The following is a 20,708-nucleotide window of genomic DNA, read 5'->3' as shown; positions in this document are numbered from 1 at the left end:
GAAGACTTGGCGTTGGGGTAAACCATGGTGCAGTAGTCCTCAGATAGGACGTACGGCCGCTTAGACTTTACATTCCGGGCAAAACCACCAACCCACACCTTCAGTGTGGCCCGAGCCGCAGACTTTTGCTCCGGGGATGCCTGAAATAATAGTGGGAATTATAAAAGGGAAACTCCCAATGGTCCTTCAAGACCATAGATATCTTACTAATAGTAAATAAAATAAGAAGGCAATATAGCCAACGGGACTCACCGAGTCAGATCCAAGGGTAGTGATGAGGTCGAAGCAAATCACACAGTTATCCGGGTGCCATACCACAACGTCTTCCAGTTGAACCCCACAAGGGGCGTGAGATCGGCAGACGGAGTGGCCACAAGGCTGGTGCAGAACAGCTGCACAGGCCGGCGTCAGACAATGCACCATCTGTAAAAAGAATAGTATATGAGAAACTGTAATTCTCTTAATTAGGGGCGGGTCTGGAGGACCCGGGCCTAACATAGGTCTAACACAAGATTAGAGCTTAACTGTACTATTCTATAAGTGGCCTAACATAGGTCTAACACAAGAATAGAGCTTAACTGTACTATTCTTTTAAGTAGGGCCTAACATAGGTCTAACACAAGATTAGACTGTAAAAAATAAAATAATTTTTTTTTTTTTTTTTTTTTTTTTTTTTTTTTTTTTTTTTTTTTTTTTTTTTTTTTTTTTTTTTAGGGGCGGGTTAGAGCTTAACTATAATATTCTTACATAGGGGCGGGACCGGGGGTCCCGGGCCTAAACATAAGTCTAACTTGAAACTAAAGTATACCCATCCATTCCGGTCAAGCCGGGAGCATAAAAAAGGATGCAAAAACAAGGAATTAAGACACATAGTGTCTGATTTCCCGGGGTGGGGTAGACCCCGGGCCGGGAAATAAAGGTATATTCAATACCAATTCCTTTAGGGACTCCGGGGTAGTGATCTGTCATATATAATCATCATAGGAAATGTTATAAAATAATAGGGGGGCGGAACTGTAACTAAGAACTGCCAATCGAACCCGGAGGGTTTCGTATAACATAAGCCAGAATGAAAAGTGAATATAAAATAGGGTACACCGGGATCCAACTCTGTAGAACGGTGGCCAACCAGACTAGACAGAGACTAAACCGCCGGGCCACCCAGAGGACAAAGTCCATAAACACTTAACTACCCCCTCTAAAAGGAGGGAAGGCAACGGTCCCTTAGTGGAGGGGGGAGAAGCCTAGCCTCCCACCTAGCTAGAGGGGGAGCGTGGGGGAGGATCACGTGATACGAGGCAGCAGGGCTACCAACTGACGATCCCCAACCAGACAGATCAAACGGAGTAATGGCACAAATATTCATTATAATAATAATAATAGCGTTAAATATATGAATAAACACATAGAAATTTTTTGGGCAAGGCATGCAACATAAATAATTAAATCGCAAAAGACACACCTGATGGCTAAAATAACATTGCCGCCTTAGCACGGTCGGCAGCCATAGCGATACGTAAATGATATCGGCCCAAAAATTGAACCACGAGGATTCTAAACGCTAAATAATGAATATTCACAATAACAAATAATATTTGATAATAAAAATAATACACATAGTAACACCGCAAGTGAAAATTAAAAGCTCTCAAAAACAGGAGTACCAACTGTAGTGAAATCAAGCAAGATCGGTATGAACGAAGAGAATAAACTCCTATAATATAAATATTAAACGATCTAGGTTGCTCAAAACACAGTAAAACCCAGCTTGGTACTTAACTTGGACGGTGTCTCCTGGGAAACCGACGAAGAAGCCATAATTCACTAGAAAATATCCAAAAATCGAGAGCACTAGAAAAATGCGGGTTACTGCACAAGTCGTGCTAAACGGAGTTGGGTTCTGAGCGGATGCATTGTAGTAGTACCGAGTGAGGTTGAACGGCTCTCCTCTATTGGGGTTCTCTGTCGTGGATTAATCTAAATAGTGCGGGACCTCTGGATTATACGCCCAATTTTATACCGACACCAATAGGTGAGCGAGCTAGTTAACCTAGCACTCCTTTACATTTTTTCTCTGGTATATTTAGCAGTAAATTACCTAAGAATAAGTGCTTAAATGGAGCTTATTCACTGGGCGGCACAGGTTCGAGCCCAGAAATAGCCCCATTTCATATAAAATAGATTACAAATATTTTACTTTATCATATTACAGTAGTCTGTATAATACTGTAAAGTTCAGTACAGTATGTTGTTGTTAAAGTTGTGGCGATGAAATTCTCACGAAACAAAAACACGCCATTTGATTACAACAGCTGATTCATCTCTCTCTCTCTCTCTCTCTCTCTCTCTCTCTCTCTCTCTCTCTCTCTCTCTTCGTGTTATACAATACTTACATTTAGATGAAGAAACTAAAATTAGTTTTCTTAGTGTCAATTAAATACGAAATGAAATAATTAGGCCGAGTCTACATCCATTTCAATCATAGCCAAAAATAGGGCATCCGATTTCATCAGCAAACCACTATTTTTTGGGAAATATCATTTTATTCTAGAAAATTGCCACTCTTTAAATAGTTAATTGCACATTAAGAAAGCGTGTACTTTTGTTTTTAAATTTCGGGTGTGTTTTAAAAATCGAGTATTGTTGACTTTTTTTTTTTTTTACTTTTGGCTGTGATTAGATCAGCTGTCATCTAGCTGCCGCTCTTGAGTGTGTACGAATACACTAACAAAGTATCATTTATACCATTTCTTAACTTATTCAAACCGTCTACAGTATACAGTTGATATTACATAAGCACCAATGTGTTATAACCTATCAAATTTTTTTGTTTATTACATTTAAACCCCCCTCTATCTCTCTCTCTCTCTCTCTCTCTCTCTCTCTCTACCTATATCTCTCTCTCTCTCTCTCTCTCTCTCTCTCTCTCTCTCTCTACTCTCTCTCTCTCTCTCTCTCTCTCTCTGTGGGCTACTTTTCACTACCTCCCATTCCTTACCTCTCTCTATCTCTCTAACAAATGATATCTTTGTTGCTCCTCAAAGTTTCATTTATATTGAAAATCAATCATGATTCAATTTTCCTTACTTTCTCCAATCTCGCACCATCGGTCACATCGCGGTATTTTCGATATTTCCGGAAAATCCGCAATATATGTATAGACATGGGTTATGAAAAAAATCCGCGAAGTGGTGAATCCGCGATGGTCGAACCGCGAAGTAGCGAGGGTTCACTGTACAAGAAACGTCAGCACTAACGTCAAACGGACGAGTAAATGCTCGTTTGGGCGGCTGACGGCCAGAGTCTCGTTAAGCGTAACGGCGACTCGAAATCGAAGGTTCATCGTGAACCTGCTCAACGTCATACTTCTCCATAAGGGAGGCAAGCTTAGTCTGCATGTCCTGCAGGACAACCCATTTAGGATCAACGGGAGTCGGAACGGGCCGAGACGACGGTAACGTCTGTGTTGGCAAAACATTGCCTTTACCGCGACCCTCGGACCCCGTGTTACGCTTGCGTTTAATAGGCGAAACAGTCTTCCGACGACTGCAAAGGGTCAGAGCTGTCCCAATGGCCACAGCCAGGACGCTGGACCTGTCCTGAAGGGACTGACTTTCGCTTCAAGGGTCTAGAAACCTTGCGCCAAGGTTTCTTTTGCGAAAAGTCTTCGGATGACGAGGAGAACACAGTCTCACCCGTCTTATGGTAAGGGCGATCTTGACGAGAAACGTCCGATACCAAAGAGGGAACGTCTGTACGTTGGTTAAAGCCTCTCGTCCCCTTAAGTCCTACGACATTACTTCTCCCTGGTGCAGGGGAGCCTGAAAGAGGTCTCGGACTAGGGGAGCGACAAGCACGAACAAACGAACCCTCCGCAACACAGAACATGTTTTTTTTTGCACTTACTTCACTGATATCGTATTTTTCAATAATTTCACATTAGGCATGAATAAAACTGATTTCTACCTGAAGCACGCAATTCTCCCTTACATCAAAAGGTTATAATTGCGAAATGAGTCGTATAATGTAAGCACATTAGTACAAAATGAAACACACATGCAAAAATCAGTAAACATATATATCGAATAAAACGGAAATATATAAAGTTAAAAAGGATCAGTGACTGGGGAGGAGACTAAACACTAGTTCACTAAAGACTACGTTTTCAATCTCTCACCGTACAGTGCCTTGGGACGAGAATAAAAACTAAAAACGTTTTATCCTCTCTCCCCGTACAGAGACTTGGGACGAGAGTAAAAAAAACTGAATCGAAAACAACGTTACTCGCTCCCAAACTCCTTGTACAAAGACTTGGGACGAGAATAAAGATCGGATCGTTCTCTCTTTCTCTCTCCCTCTCCGTCTCTCTCTCTCTCTCTCTCTTGTCACACACAAGAGAATTGCCCACTCACCCTTCGTCAATAAACAGGTTATTTGACCAAAGGAAAAAACTGAAAGGACTAAGAAATTGAAAATTAACAAGTTCCTTTAAATTAGTATCTAAAACACTTCAGTTTGAAAGAAGAATGAACAAAACGTCAAAATCGATTTACTCTTTCTGCAAAGTGAAACCGTGATTCTCTCTTTCTCTATCGTAACGATAGAGCGCAAACTGCGTAGCATAAATAAACCAAACGTTAGTTCATCTTTGAAAAAAAACAGCACGAAGACTATTCAAAGAATATATTTCTTAAAATATTTTCTAAAAAATATTCATTTCATAACTCTTACAGAGCAATTGATTTAAACTTAACAAAAATAAAAGTTGAATGGGCTCAACGTTGTTTAACTTCGTTTTCCAAGTTAGGACCGCCTACAAGGAATAGGTAACGGCCGCATATAAACAAAACATAAAATTTATCTTGATGTTTAGTATAATTGGAAAGCTAATCGAAGAGGCCTAATAAAGGCGGGTGAGATATAAAATATATAGAGGAAAATCTATAAATATCAACAATAATTTATAACGTGATAAAATAATTACTAAAAGCCTTAAACACACTTCCGTACACTGAGGGAAGGGTCGGCCATCTTTACTCAATGGAAAAACCAGAGATAAAAAAAACAGCAAGGGCAAAACACTTTTCCTCTCCTTTCAAAAGCATTTCTTTTGAAGATAGTATTGAATAATCCAACACGGCGAAAGCAATAAAACCAAAACCAAGTACTTCACCAATTCGGTAGAAAACTCGAGGTCATAAAGCGAGTGGAACCAACTTGTCGACAAGACCGACAGAGAAGAACTGAAGCTGTTTACAAGTATATGAGGTATCTGGCCGATAGTCGGCGCTGGTGGGCACACCCGCAACCTTCATGGCGATCGCTCGTGAGTTTTTGGAATCTGTCGAGCCGTCGGAGACGTCAGCTATTATATATTCACCGGCTAAGTTTAATATTTAAAATTTACATATTTAAGAGGAACTCCATAATAACGCAGGACTCCACAAAATTGGCCGGTGTACACTATCAAAGCCTTTTTATAGTCCATAAATGCCATCAAAAGTGGATTTCTATATTCTATACATTGTTGTACAATATTTCTTACAAATTAAAATTTGGTCAGTACAGCTTCTACCTTTTCTAAATCCTGTTTGTTCATCTCTCAGCTTTTCATCAGTCTTTCTTTCTAGTCTATTTAGAATAAGCATACGATATATTTTCATGACAAATGACATAAGTGTGATGCCTCTGCAATTATTGGAATCAGTCAGGTCTCCTTTTTTTGCCATTTACACCGACACTCCTAGCTCCCAATCATCAGGATTTGCCTCTTCACCACACGTTCTATAAAGTAATCTTGTAAGTGTTCTGGGGGTCACTTCATTTTCGGCCAATATCATCTCTGCAGTTATTCAATCATATCCAGGGGCTTTCCATCTCCTGTTTTTTTTTTTTTCTTTAATGATAGCTTTGACATCAAACACTGAATTCATTCATTTGCAAATGTTTCTCAGCATTCATCTTCTAGAAGCTTAGTTGTATTAAACCTAGGGATTCTCTCCACATTTCTGTTGGGTGCTTTCAGCCTTAATTTCAATGTGGCATTGAAGAGCTTGTGATCAGTACCAAGATCTGTACCTCTATAGCTTCTTAACTTTCTCAGAGTCCTCTTCCTTTCTTTATTAATGGCTATGTGATCTATTTGATTTTTGTAATTACCACATGGTGAAGTCCATGTATATTTGTGGATCCCCTTGTCCTGAAAAAGAGTATCTCCAATGACAAGATTGTTTGTTGAACAAAAACTTATAAAAAAAATAGTCCGTTTTCATCTGTAACTTTGCCAAGACCCACAATACCCATTACAGTCTTTATACAGTACTTTCATTATTCCTTCCAACTTCATATGTCTCTCTGGCCATTACATTCTGCAGTTCTTCATAGTATTCATCTTTCCTTTCTTCAGGGGAATCATTTTTTGGTGCATAGCAAACTATAAAACTCATATTGCACTACTGTAGTTTGATTTAAACTTTACCAATAACAATGTCATTTACAGCTTTCCATTCAGCCTTTTCTGCTCTTGGTGTCATCATCATTCCTACCCTTTCTCTTCCAATTCCATTTTTTCTTTCTGAATAGATATAAATATTGCCTTGGTCTAATATTTTCCTACCAATCCCCTTACAACATGTTTCACTTAGGGCCATGATATCCAAACTATATTTCATAAATTCACTCTCCACTTGCTGTAACTTCCCAATCTGATTCATGGTTCTAACATTCCGATTACCATTTCTCAATTTTTCTTTAGTATTCATAAGCCAGGAGATTTTTAGCACCCGGCTATGCCTGGTACTGGGGCCATTCTGTCATTTCTTTTTTCATAGACTGACTAAATCCATAGAGGATTCATTGGCTAGATTCATCCAAGGATAGCCAGTTTCTTGAAGTGTGCAGTGCCTATCTAACTATGGCAAGTGACCCCTGCCGGTCCACACTTAATCCAGTAAGATCATCTACCAGCATCAGGAGTAAAAGCTGAAAAGATAGCTTGTTATATCACCTTAAACCCAATCCATCACCCTGCTGCTAATGATTTAATCAAGATTTAGGGCAGGGATTTCCTCCACGCCCAAAGTTTTTGTTACTTTGATTATATAACCATTGGCGAACATGGATTGCTAAGATATACCCCCTAGCACAGTAATATACTGCCTAGCACAGTACTATGTATAGTACAGTATTCTACTACTATTTTCATTTTGAATATATGTATTATATAATCTTATAAATATAATTTTGTTTAGTTTCTTTTTTCGCTATTTTCCTTTTTTATTGTGCGACATAGAAATGGATGTAGAATGGCGTAATGTGGGTTTTATTTTTGCATTTGATATTTAAGGAAGAGCCAAGTAAAGTTGGAACTGACATGGGTCACTTTTCCACCTTCTTATATAAAGCGTTGATTTACTAGCTTTACTTTTTTGGGAGGCCATGGCTAAAATTAAGAAAGATTGTTAAAATTAAAAAAAGATAACTTCAATGCATATACACAAGAGAACACTTGTAAACAGCTAACTACTGTACTGTACTTACATAGGCGGTTGGCCTTCTAAGGGTAACAAGTGGGAAGCTGTTGTAAATTTTTACTTTAATCATAAAGTACTGTAATTAATGAAATATTTTAGCGTACTTTCATTTCATCAAAACAGCGTAATGTGGATTTTATTTTTGTATTCAATATTTAAGGATGAGTGACGTAAAACTAGAACTGATGTAAGTTAAACCAACCAACATAAAGGAGGGTATTACTGTATCGGGTAGATATACTGTATGTATATATATATATATATATATATATATGTATATATATGTATATGTATATGTATATGTATATGTATATGTATATGTATATATATATATATATATATATATATATATATATATATATATATAATGTTTGTGTAGTTAATAAGCATATGAAGTAATCAAACAGATAATATAAATTCTTTTCTCCTCTACTCCTGTACTTCACCAAACATAGCTCAGGTGATCAATATACTGTATATGAATGCTAAACAAAAAGGTCATATATGTAATACTGTTGGAAAAACACCCCTATCCAAAACAAGCAAAGGAAGTTACAGTACCTGAGTATTTTGGTAAAATAATGGCTATACAGTACTGTACATACATAGTGTGATTGCCTAAAAGGTGAGTTTGCATTGCTACAAGAGCACTTTACCATCTTCCAGCATAAGGATAGATAATATACCTGTACAATATTTAGTACCTAAAACTACTCATCATTAAGAATGACACACAGAAGACTACTTGAATCAATCAGGAAAATCCTAACTGACTGTAGCCCAAAATTAAGATCAGGTACAACAGTGAGTTAAAGCTTTTAAGAGCGCTCAATCTTCACCCCAATAACTCGCCATATCCTGTCAGACTTTGACATAGCAAAGTTAGAGGAGGGATTAAATAAAAGAAGGGGTAAAGATAGATTTCAATAATTCAAGGCCAAAGTTGCCTGCAATTATCTACGATGCATTTTTTTTCATATATTATAATTCCTAGTTTCACACCTTTTCAGGTGTGAAACATGTGAGTTACATGGTTGGCATCAAGAATGTGGAAGGAAAATAACGGCACCTCAAATTACCTGAAAATCGAGTCAAGACTTTATATAAATAAAGGAATTTTTTTACTAATTAACAAAAGCTATTTGAACAAAAGATGGCAGAAATAACTCTAGAAAGGACATGAGGCATTGAGAAAAATGCATACTACAGTATACACATAGAGGAATTATTGAACTAAATAACAAAAGCTTGGGAAGTACAAGATGGCAGAAATAACTCTATAGAGGACTTGAGGCAATGATAAAAATATATACTACAGTATACACAGTATATCATACCTCATCCATGTAATCAAATTTACTTTGATACATGTGTATTACTGTACATATGATGAAGCATTATGAATCACTCAAAGGAGAACATAAACAATGCACATAAGTGAAATGAAGTGCTAGAAAACCAACTAAAAAACAATTACCAGTTGACCAAAAAATGGTAGCAGGGAAAAAAAAAGGTGATTGTACAAGAAATGGTCAAATTGACTCGTAAAACTCAGAAATGTAAAGGAGTGAACGCTGTAAAGAAAACCACGAAATCATTGAATATGTCAGAAAATAAGATATGCAATAGATTGCCAATAATAGTATCTCCCCATGATAAAAAAAAGACCGAAGAATTAGTAATGAAATTACATTACAACTGTTGGTAACTTCCAAGATCGAATCATATTTAGTTCAAATTGGCATTTCCTTTTTATACAGTATATGGATGGTCTAAATTTCTATTGCTGCTATAAAACAACTAGACAAAACACAATTTGCATTTTTTAAGGAAACCTAAACTATTGGTGACTCACATGGCTATCAATTCTTTACTGGAGGAAAATTATAAATTTCCAAACTAAAGAAAAAGAAATCTTTATAATTTAGTCTAATTATTCTATCAAATATCAGCCTTTCCAGATAACTTTTCATCTTTCAGATTGTTTAATACTGTACATTGTTGACTAAACCAGCCACAATAATGAAACATTTCAAAGTACATTTTTATCAAAATTAATTTGCTGACATTTTCATGAGGGCACACCAAAAAAAAATGGTTAAAATGTGAACAGACTAAACTGAGGAACTCACGTGATAGGGGGAGAAAGAGTTACTGGAGTAAGCAACAGATCAACACCTCGAGACCAGACATTTGTGAAATCCTGACATATGAGTCTGCGTACCTAGAAAAAATCCTATTATTAGGTAAAATTATCTATATTCATCAAAATATGAATGCAATAAAAGATAACTAAAAAGATTTTTTAAACATTACTTTCAGCAATACAGTAACAGATTACACAAAATATTTTTAGAATATTATTCTAGTATAGTACAGTTGGAAGTTTGGGGTTACAGTAATATTACTGCATCATATTTCTGGACCTTCACAATACAGTTAGAATTTAATTGGTATTCAATATCAAATACCCTTGATGCCATAAATATAATTTAACCATAGAAAATGCAGTATAGTACAATAATTACACAATTTTAGAAATTCTTACTGCGTTTAAACAGAAGCGTAAATTTCTATCATACTGTGTAAACAATGATGACTTATACGTCATCTGTTATATGAATTTGAATCAGTATATGCAGCATACTGTAAAAGTTTACTTGACCAGCAAAATCAGAGGAAGTATATGACAAGGAATCGCTACACAACTCTACAACACCCATCAATATATCTGCCACTTTGCCAATGGAAACTGTTTGCTACTTATGAGAGAATAGATCTAAGAAGCTGCAGTAATCTCATTTCCCCATGGTCAGCACTTCATGCCAACGAGAAAGCAGTGAAGCTTATCCTTCACCTATAATTAGGAGAAGTAGACATAGTATGGCCTATGGCCATGACCTAGGTAGTTACTGTATTTGTATTCTTATCACTAGCGGTGGATGACACATCAGTGCAACTTCAACATCACATGTTGTACAATTTCTATGGAGTGGCTCTAAACCTTCCACTCCTTTGTACACCAACACATCTAATACTTTAGAGGGACAACCCATAGGTGTGGTATGCAACATCAATATGATCCAGAATCAGCAGTGGCATTGTAGAACATGACAGACCTCCAGATACCTAAACTGAGTGTAAAGAAAGAAAAGTGCCTATTCTTACATGAGTTGATGACCAAAAATAAGCAGTAAAGAAACCATTCCAAGCTGCATGTTTATAAAATGCCCTGTTAAAGGATTCTTGGTCTCTGAATGAACAGCCTCCAAAGTATCTGGATCAGCAATCTCCCAGCACCTAGGGTCAATAACACCAAGGGGTTCGGGTCATTAGTTTCAAAGTGCTCGAGGTAATCAGTCAACAAAGTTCACGATCATCAACCTCAGACTCAAGTTTAGGCTCATTCAGCTCTAAATGGGATACTCAACTCTGATACAAAGCTATATGGACCACAAAGGTGGAAATTCAGGGGTTTCTGCAGGCATGAGAGGATGTGACAGATGAAGAAACAAAGATACTGCTAAACCTGCAAGTTCCTATGTATGAGATACAGTAATACAAAAAAGCAATGATGGTTTAGTCCATAACTTCGAACTTGGTGCTGCCATCTTCTCTTCCCAGGGGACAAAAGTTCCAATCCATTAAAGAGAGGTTTCTCAACAAACTTGATCACAGTCACATATGCATCTTAAGTTATCTTTCTATGGATTTGTTTATATTTAATCTCTGAGACTACTAGTGATTCATTGATTTCCTATTGCACCTATTCAACAGTATCCTTTTCTGTAGGCTTGCTCAGGACATTAATGGCTAGGCCACTTCAAACAATCTACAGAATGTTCTTGTAATTGCTTGTCCTCATGTCCCTAACAATACGAGTTCATTTTCGTCATCCTCTTTGAGCTTGGGCAATGCCACAACGCTTGGATAGACACTTAAATTTTATAATTCAATCCAAAACTGCACTTCCACCGTTGCAATGATGACCTCTTGATAGCATTTCAAGCATGAGCAGACATGTAAATGTAAACTTTGCTTTGATTCTGAAATTTCACTGAAAGTATGGCAGAGTTAGGGGGGAAATTTAATAACTTTTATGCAAAGATATATGGTAGATACTGATACATGAATTTCAGGATGACCTCTTTCTTCATAGGCATCAAGTTTGCGACTCGGCATAAATTTCACTTATTTCCGAGGTTGGTGAAAGATAAAATGGATATCATTTGAGTATTATAGAAGTTGCAGATCTCTTTTATCTTTCTCTCTTAGATGTAAGGCACTAGCTATTGAGTCTCATGAAAGGCAGAAATCTGTGTAACTGGAGTAAAAAAGATACTATAATGAATCTTTAGTACCATGCACAGTATGACACACAAGAAACACTGAAAGTTACTCCCTACTATTCAGGATTAGGTCTCTTTAAACTGTAACTAATTGCATTGGCTCAGCTTTGAGTTCCAGCTTCATCAATTGCTACCACTAGCAAAAAAAATGATGAATAAAGTTGAAACTTGTAATTATATACTAACATATTTCAATAAATTTAAAGGAACCTATAGATATGGGAAGTATTTTAGAGAAGCATTTTTATTCTACCAACTATTAGAATTGTTTATTATAACATTTATTATTCAAATTAAGTCCGTTCTAAGCTACAATGAAAATGTTCATGAAGATTCATGGGTATTACAAGGTTATGCTTCTGAGGTTAAAATTTTGTTTTTAATTTTGTTGAAAGATCATGCTTCAAAAACATGCATCAAAATTCATTTTTGGTAAGGGTCATAGAATAAATTCTAAGTTTTTTACTCAACTTACAGTCTATTAAACAAAATTAATCTCATGCACAGTCAGTACCTTTAATGCTTGATGAAAATATTTTTTCTTATTTTTTTCCAATAAGAAATAATTGCCAGCTAATATTCGACTTTTGACGACATCATTCAAGCCTGCTGATCTAGACAACGCATAAAGAGCTTCCATAGATGTTGTATTATCAGCTCTATAACCATATTCAACTCCTGTGTATCTTGTAAAGTTTGATGCCACTTCACATGGGTTTAAGACAGAATAGCAGATGATGGAATACTTTGTGTGTGGAAGCGATACTTCACGAACCTGAAGAAAACGAGTGTTTAAATAATGAGGTGCCCTCTCAGAAGAAATAAGTTTATATTATTGGAAATAGTCATTACATTCTTGATAATGATAATGTATGACATAAAAGCATTTCATATCACTAACTTATGAAATAAATAATTGATAACAATGGGAAACCATGATTATTGTCAAACACTAATCAAAACTTCCAAGTTAATTAGTGTCAAAGAGCAAGACACCATAAATGTTTCTATTAAATTGCACGACATTTTATTAACTCTTATGTTCATGAATGCCCTATAAATATATCATGCTCACCATTGTTCTAAAATGGACCCTCAGGACAAGGGGATGAACTGAGAGGAAACATTTCAATGACTTTTGATATTATTTTCACAAGGAAAATGTCAGATGCTTTAAAAATAGACTTTCAGAGACAAAAATAACTTTACAGTATATGAACAGATAAAGTGAGAACTGATAGAGAAGTACATGTACAGTCAAATATAAGTGAGACTACTGTATAGTAAAATAAATAAGCAAATAAATATAAATTAATGAAAACATCCACAAACATAGAAACATATGGACATCAGAGAGAAATGATGAGAAAATTCAAGCAAAGAGATACAGCACTTTAAGGGCATAAACAGGAGTTATTAAATTTATAATTATCTACCACTATAACACTGATCAGAAAATATGAATAGTATGCAGTGTTTAGATCTGTTGTTTTTCAATATACTGTACACTTTGTTAAATTCTAGTCCTTTATTTAACTTCCCACTGTTTTATGCAGGTTTTCTGTGCCAGTTAATGATCTTTGATTTCTAATTAGTACAAATAGAATGTTCATTAAAGACATCTTTAACTGAACAATTAAACAATATAAGATTTTATGGTTTTTAGCCTAATCTGCAACAAGAGAAACAAGACCACATTATGCAATGAGAATTGCAAAAGTATTACTGCACAAAAAAGTAAATTACATTACATTATATTAGTAACTGATGAAATAAAATGTCACTCACTTGTGCGCCATTATTCTCAAGCATATCTGCTACTTTTGTCCAGGCTTCAATTACTGCAGGATCCATATTGGGTCTATGATATTCTACTGGAATACCAACAACCAAGCCATCAACACGAGGCTTCTTCGGCAGCCGGAGATCTCGAAGGTTACTTTCAACACTGGTGGAGTCCTTTGGTAAACAATACAGCATTACATACATGGAAATTCCATCCACAAATGGCCTAATGAAGTTCAAGGAGAAATATTTTTATAGCTATTATAAATGAAATTTTCTCATAAAAAAACACTCTTAACTCATTAAATCCCAGACACATCAATTTTTTTTTAAAGAAAACAAGGAAGACTGGCAGCCATGTGGTTCACACCTTAAAGAAATTCGAGACATTCTGTACTAAAATCTAAGATTGTCTTGACTCGTCATCATATCTTACTCATTTAACTATCAACTTTTTATTTACTGTATGATTTTCTCTCTTTCACTTAGCAATGATGCTGAAATTTACAAATAGAAATCTGAGTTTCTTTTTGTCACCATATGAAAGAGGGTTTTCACAACCATTTTGGAGAGTTTACAAGATTTACTTTGGAATACTCATTTTCTTTTTTGCTGCTTCCATTTTCCAATGTTAAATTTTTCCAGTATTGTAGGTGGTAGGGTAATTTTTTAAATGTTTTAGGCTATTAGCTGTTGGTAAATTATTAACAAAAAGCTGTTAGCTAGCTACTTAATTAAGTTCATGTAAGTAGCCAGGGACAGTGACATTGCCCTATCAAGCAGGACAGTGCCCTAGAGACTGACCATATATACATATGATCAGCCCCCAAGCCCCCTCTCCACCCAAGCTAGGACCAAGGAGGGCCAAGCAATGGCTGCTGATCACTCATCATATAGACCTATAGGCTCCCCCAAACCCCCCATCCTTAGCTCACAAGGATGGTGAGGTTGCAGCGACTAAAGGAAGTAATGAGTTTGAGCAGGCTCGAACCCCACTCTGGCAATCATTAGGCAAGGACGTTACCACCCGGCCACCACAACCCTTAGTAAATCCACCTATACTTTCCCTTTTTTATTACTAAACCTAATCTACAGGTTCCAATTTTCTCTCATATTATTCAAATAGGTTCTGGTAACAGGTTGTTTCCTCGTGCAGTGGTGATATATGTCATCAATGCCCTGACTCCTGGGAATGTGTTATGTAAGGAATGTACTGACTTACTGACTTTCTTTGCCAGCCCTATTCTATATGGGATAAAACTATAAGGACAAATTTGTTTAGATTATCAACAACTTTTAACCCTCTCACTATGAGGCATCGGATACCCCCTCAGTGGCTACATACGAGATTTGTCACCATCGGATATGCCCACTTATTCTATGATGACCTATTTATTCCTACCCATCATACACTACTAACACTCGTCCTTTAATTGTGGATATCATTTCAGCGCAAGCTGGAATTGATCGTTTAAGTTTGATAACGAGCGGTTATCCAACTGCCTAGAATGACGGGCTAGGAGCTCTGTCCCCTTTCCAGCTGGAGATTCCTCACTTTTATTTCAGCTGTTTTCTAGTACAGATTTACAGACAGCTCCTGTAAAACTTAGTAATTTTCTTTCTCTTATGCAGGAAGTGAATGATTGTTAGTAATGGAGTGGAAGCAAGAAGTTTGTGTTTGCTGGGGGTAAGGAGGATGTTACAACTGGTTTATGGCGACTGTTGATCCTCACACCCTGTTCCTCTTGTAGGGGCATGACTGTTAGCAGTCATCCCCATGTTCTAAGTGTAGGGTATGGCTTTCAGTGAAGTGGCAGGTGTATGCCCTGAAGGAGAAAAGTGAGCAAAGCGTTCATTGGGGTCGGACTGGGCAATGCCCAAGAAGAATCTGGGAAAGTCTTTCACTGCTTCTGTCTCCTCAGGAGGTGCTTCTGCTGCTGCCACAACTGTGCATACATCCATAGATCGGTCCCTTGGGAGTACGCTGCAGAGTCAGAAAGACTCTGATTTACATTGGCTAACTTTTTAGGTTTCATTGGTGCGTGAGGAACCCCTAGTATTCATTGCTCCCCTCTAGAGGCTGAAGACTGCATCTGTGACTGAGCGGACTACTGATGATGATTTTGACCCAAAAAAGGCTTGGACTTCCTTAAGTCTTTCAGGTATAATAAGCCCTCCATGACTTTGTTGAGGGCATTGGTAACTAAAGCTACCTCAAGTAGTATCTCCTGTGCATTCATTTTACTCTTAAGTATCCCCTATGATGTCAGTGGTGAAGGGTGTGGTGGTATTCCCAGTGTCAGGGACTCGGGTGGTTCCCTTGGATAAGAAGGGTAAATCTGGTAAGGGAGCCCAAGCCCGGCAGGTAAGATGCTGGAGTCGGGAGCTGTGACCCAAGTTGCCTGTAAAGCTAAGGGTAAGGACAATAAAGGTGTTGCCCATGTCCCCGGAGTTACCCGATCCCTGATCGGGTGGTAGTGATTCCCACCCCTTCCGCTATATCTGTTGCCCCAACCATTGGTCCAGGGTGTCTGGAGCCCATTCTTACTCCCTCATTGTCAATGGTTGCGCCTTTGACCCCGCTCTTTGTGGGGTCGCAGGGCCTGGTGAGTGTGCCTCCCCCTCCCCCTGGGACAGCGTACCCTAGTCTTGTGACTCTTGTTAGAGCAACCCATGTGGTTTCTCCTCTTGGGGGAGCTTTGTCGTTAATGGTTGCTCAGACCTTGACCACTCTCTATGCTGAGTCATGAGCAAGAGCCAGGAAGAGGAAGAAGTGTGTATGCTGTTCTATCTCATCCTCCGATTCTTCTTCTTAGACGACTAATAAGAAGAAGAGTAGTAGTAGTCACAAGGATGGATAGGGTACGTTTTGGCGCAGCCGTGTTGGTGCGGCCGTTTAGGCACAACCGTTTGGGCGCCAGCCCATCTGGCGACGGCCGTTTTGGCGCTAAAACATTTGTTTTATTTGAAAATCTTACTTCATAATCTATAAATTTGTCTGTATGGATGGACAAAATTACAATATATCAGTTATATATTGAAAGATGTTATGAACATTTAGAAAGAGAAAAATTAACTCTCTCTCGTTTAACTGTTTGCTCATTGCTTTTTATTCCTGCCAACAAAGCCTTGCTCATAATTACCAAATGGAATAAATAAATGGTTTCTAGTTTTTTAGTGTGTTTTTACACTTGTATGAGTCTGCTTTTACTATTCAATGAAAGTTTTAAAGTTTTGAATGATTATGAATTTATCAACAAATTATTTTTACCCTTCAATACAATATTTAGTTTTGAATGATTATGAATTTATCAACAAATTATTTTTATTTTTCAATAAAAGTTTTAAAGTTTTGAATAATTATGAATTTATCAATAAATTATTTTTACTTTTCAATAAAAGTTTTAGTTTTGAATGATTATGAATTTATCAACAAATGATTTTTACTTCAATAAAAGTTTTAGTTTTGAATCATTATGAATTTATCAACAAATGATTTTTACTTCAATAAAAGTTTTAGTTTTGAATCATTATGAATTTATCAACAAATCATTACTTTTCAATGAAAGTTTTAGTTTTGAATGATTATGAATTTATCAACAAATTATTTTTACTTCTCAATAAAAGTTTTAAAGTTTTTTAATGATTATGAATTTATCAAAAAAATTTAGGCGCTGTTTTGCTATGCGATCTCAGAAATTATTTTTTTGCTTTGGTATGTGATCTCAATATTTCTAATAGGTAAAAAAATAAGAATAATAGAAAATCAAATGGTTCTTGCTTCACCGTGACCTCTCTTTGCTCGCGAAAAAATAAAAACATCAAGCTCCGTATGTACTGGCAAGCAGTAATGTTGAGCTGCGCACGCTAACATCAATGACTGATTATTATTTCTTAGATAATTATTCTTAGTATATACTTTTTCCTCTCTACGCTCCTCCCACCCCCCCCCCCCCCTTTTTTTTTTGGCGGCTACCCCCAAATTGGGGGAAGTGCCTTGGTATATAGATAGATAGGGGTATATATTTTTTTTAGAAAATCTAATAGTTTTTGTTTTGCCGTGAAGTGAAGTGAGATCGCTACTATCAGGAGAGATCACATACCAAAGCAAAAGCACGACTGAGATTGCATACCAAAACAGCACCAATTTTTACTTTTAAATAAAAATTTAAGTTTTGAATTACTGTATTATGAATTTATCGACAAATTATTTTTACTTTTCAATAAAAGTTTTAAAGTTTTGAATGATTATGAATATATGATTATGAATTTATCAACAAATTATTTCTACTTTTAAAGTTTTGAATAAATCTATAAACAAATTTTTCCTAATGTATTACTGGCGCCCAAATGGCCCTGCCCAACTGTCAGGTGGCACCCAAATGGTCGCGCCCACGAACGACTGCGCCCAATAGTCCCACTCCGACAAGGATAGGGCTACCTGTGACACCACCTCTCTTTCGAGGTGGTAGACGACACCCGAGTGGCAGTCCCGCTTACCGCAGTAATTGGCTGGGACAGAAGTGCATGACTTTGTACACTTTTTGTTCTAAGGTTGATGGAAGAGTTTTGGCAACCTCCATCACCCTTCCTCCCAGGACACTGGATGTCTGCTTCTTCCTCTACCAGTAAGTTGTCTCTCAGGTTCACAGAGAGGACGGTACCATTCGAGGTTGTACTCAAGCACATGTACGCTTTGGTAGCCCAAAATTGTGGAGAGGAAGGCTTTATTCCCCATGCCTTGAAGCACGGGGCCGTAGTTGCCCCCTCACTCAACCAGAGTATGGGAAGTACCTAGTACTCCTACCGCTTCTGCTGGGTCCTGTGCCAGGAGTACTCCCGTTGCTAATGGCCTACCCAAGCCTTCGCCAGGCCCCTAATTACATTCCATTCTTGGCTCTCTTTTGGATGAAACGGTCAAATGCGAGGGGGAAGCTGTGTGTCCAGAGCATGCTGCCTCACCCTCGGCCATGGTGGGGGGATGAGGTGCTCGGGAACAGGATGTATTGAGGACCCCAGACTGAGGTCTGGAGCCCTCTGAGGCACACTAGCCTAAGTCAGAGGGTTCCTTCGTGAAAGTCCTTAAACTCATTCATGAGTGCAATGACCTGGGGGAGGGTACCATAGTACAGTACCGCCTTTGGAGAGGAATTTGGTCATTGATCGTCACTTTGGTGAGTCTCAAAGATTGAAGCCTTTGTTGGAGTTGCCCAGGTCGGATCTACAGAGTACTGTAGTGTACTTAGCCCTGGACCGTGTGGCTGATTAAATCTGTGGGTCTGAGAATTCACTTCATTTCAGCAGGTCAAGCAAGATCCTACCACCCCCATTCTCTAGGCAGCAGAGGCTCTACAAGTTGGAGAATGCTATATCTGCACTTCTGCAAGTTGACTTGTCAGTGTGTGTTCTCGTTGGAGAGACTCAAGGCGAGAAGCACGTCCTCCTCGGCCTCTGAGTTAGTGGCCATGGAGGGTTTAGCTTTGGCCTCTCCCTACGATGCTTCCTGGCTCAATCAGTGGTCAGCACCAGTCACATACTTAGCAAATTCGACGAGGTTGTTGACCATGAAGGCTTTGGAGAAGTACAAGTCTTGAGCTGTTGGGTGGGAAGGCATTCACCTTCCTCGCCCATCAGGCAGCAAACCTTTGGGCTCCTTGGGATATAATGGTATCTTGTTTCTCAGAACAAGTTACCCCAGAGGTGGTGTTGAATTTGAGGAACTTGTCAGTGCGGGGTGCCTAGTTCTCCTCCCAGAGAGCCGTTTGCAGGTGGTGGTGGAAACATGGAAGACTACTTCACAGGACTCTTTGATTTACCTCACTGTCTCTTTCAAGGACCCCAGCCCTTTGAAGAGCAGCAAAACTTTCTGGTGCAGCAGACTGTAGGGTCAGGATCATAGTATGGGTCCTTCACCTGCTCCAAGACCCTGACCTGCATCTCCTGCACCCTCTGCCTGAAGAATGCCTGTGCACGACCAGCCTTTTCGAGCACCCAACCCGCTCCTTTTAGGAATGGTAGTTCTGGTTGGAAAAAAGGAGGGAGAGGGAAATGTTAATGTCAGTGTTCCCCTTCTCCCACTACCGAGTAAGGGGTTCCTTGTCTCGCCATTGGGCATCTTGGCAGAGACACTGGGCCAAGTTTTGGGTGGTGAGTGTCCTTTTGGCAGTTACTTGCTACCCTTCCAGAACCACCAGCCCCCTCTATCTCTAGCTCTGATCAAGTTCCCGTTGAACTACCAACATCCATGGAAACTCTGGCCTTGTGAGTAGAAAGAGATGCTGGAGAAGAACATGTTTTAAGTCGTTCAGAACGAGTCTCAGGGCTTCTAAGGTCGACTCTTCTTGGTAAAGAAGGCGACTGGGGATTGAGGACCAGTAACTGATCTATCTGCTCTGAGCAGGTTTGTTTGTCAAATGAAGTTCAAGATGGAATTAGTACAGTCTATAATGTCTTTAGTTGGGGAGGGAGACCTCATGCCTTCAAAATACTTAAAGGAGGCATACTCTCAAGTGCCTGTTCATCAGTCCTCTAGAAAGTACAGTACCTTCGTTTCTCTCTCCACGGTACAATGTACCAATTCAAACTGTGTTTCAGACTGTAGATACGGCTCGCCAGATGTTCACCTTGGTACCCCATTGGGGCCTCTCATGAGGGATAGGTCTGCTGCTGTCTCGACAATTTGTTAATCTTGGCTTCTTCGGAGAGGCAGTTGCTTCAGGATCAAAATTGTATTCTGGCATTTTGCCATGATCTGGGGCTTGTGGTAAACTGCGAGAAATCGAACTTATCCGCAAGCAAAGGTTGAAGTAACTGGGCGTGCAGCGAGTGTGTCTCATAGAGACGATCTTGCGAGCAGGCTCAGGGAGGTTGCATGACCATTTCTGTTGAAGACAGAAGTTCCATCTCAGTGCAGGCAATGCCTTCTTTGTCACCCTTCCTCGTTGGAGAAGCTTGTCCCTTACCGGTGCCTCCACCTCTAGAGAACTCTTTAATAGTGTCCTTCCAGTTCCAGAGGGAAAAAAGGTTTGGGGCGATCTGACCT

General features: G+C 38.5%; 1 protein-coding gene across 1 annotated transcript in view; it reads right to left on the bottom strand.

Moving 5' to 3' along the window:
• Window positions 1-20,708, bottom strand: part of LOC137625014 (glutamyl-tRNA(Gln) amidotransferase subunit A, mitochondrial-like) — a 64,742-nt gene that overhangs the window by 13,178 nt on the left and 30,856 nt on the right. The window contains exons 5-7 of the mRNA XM_068355954.1: window positions 13,670-13,840; window positions 12,396-12,656; window positions 9,665-9,756 (exon numbers count right to left, since the gene is read on the bottom strand). Of these exons, the coding sequence (XP_068212055.1) occupies window positions 9,665-9,756; window positions 12,396-12,656; window positions 13,670-13,840 (524 nt within the window). The remainder of the gene's footprint in view (window positions 1-9,664; window positions 9,757-12,395; window positions 12,657-13,669; window positions 13,841-20,708) is intronic.

Source organism: Palaemon carinicauda, chromosome 2 (assembly GCF_036898095.1).
Source record: "Palaemon carinicauda isolate YSFRI2023 chromosome 2, ASM3689809v2, whole genome shotgun sequence".
NCBI lineage: Eukaryota > Metazoa > Arthropoda > Malacostraca > Decapoda > Palaemonidae > Palaemon > Palaemon carinicauda.
The sequence above is the reverse complement of the archived record's forward strand: the minus strand, read 5'-3'. Positions and strand labels throughout refer to the sequence as shown.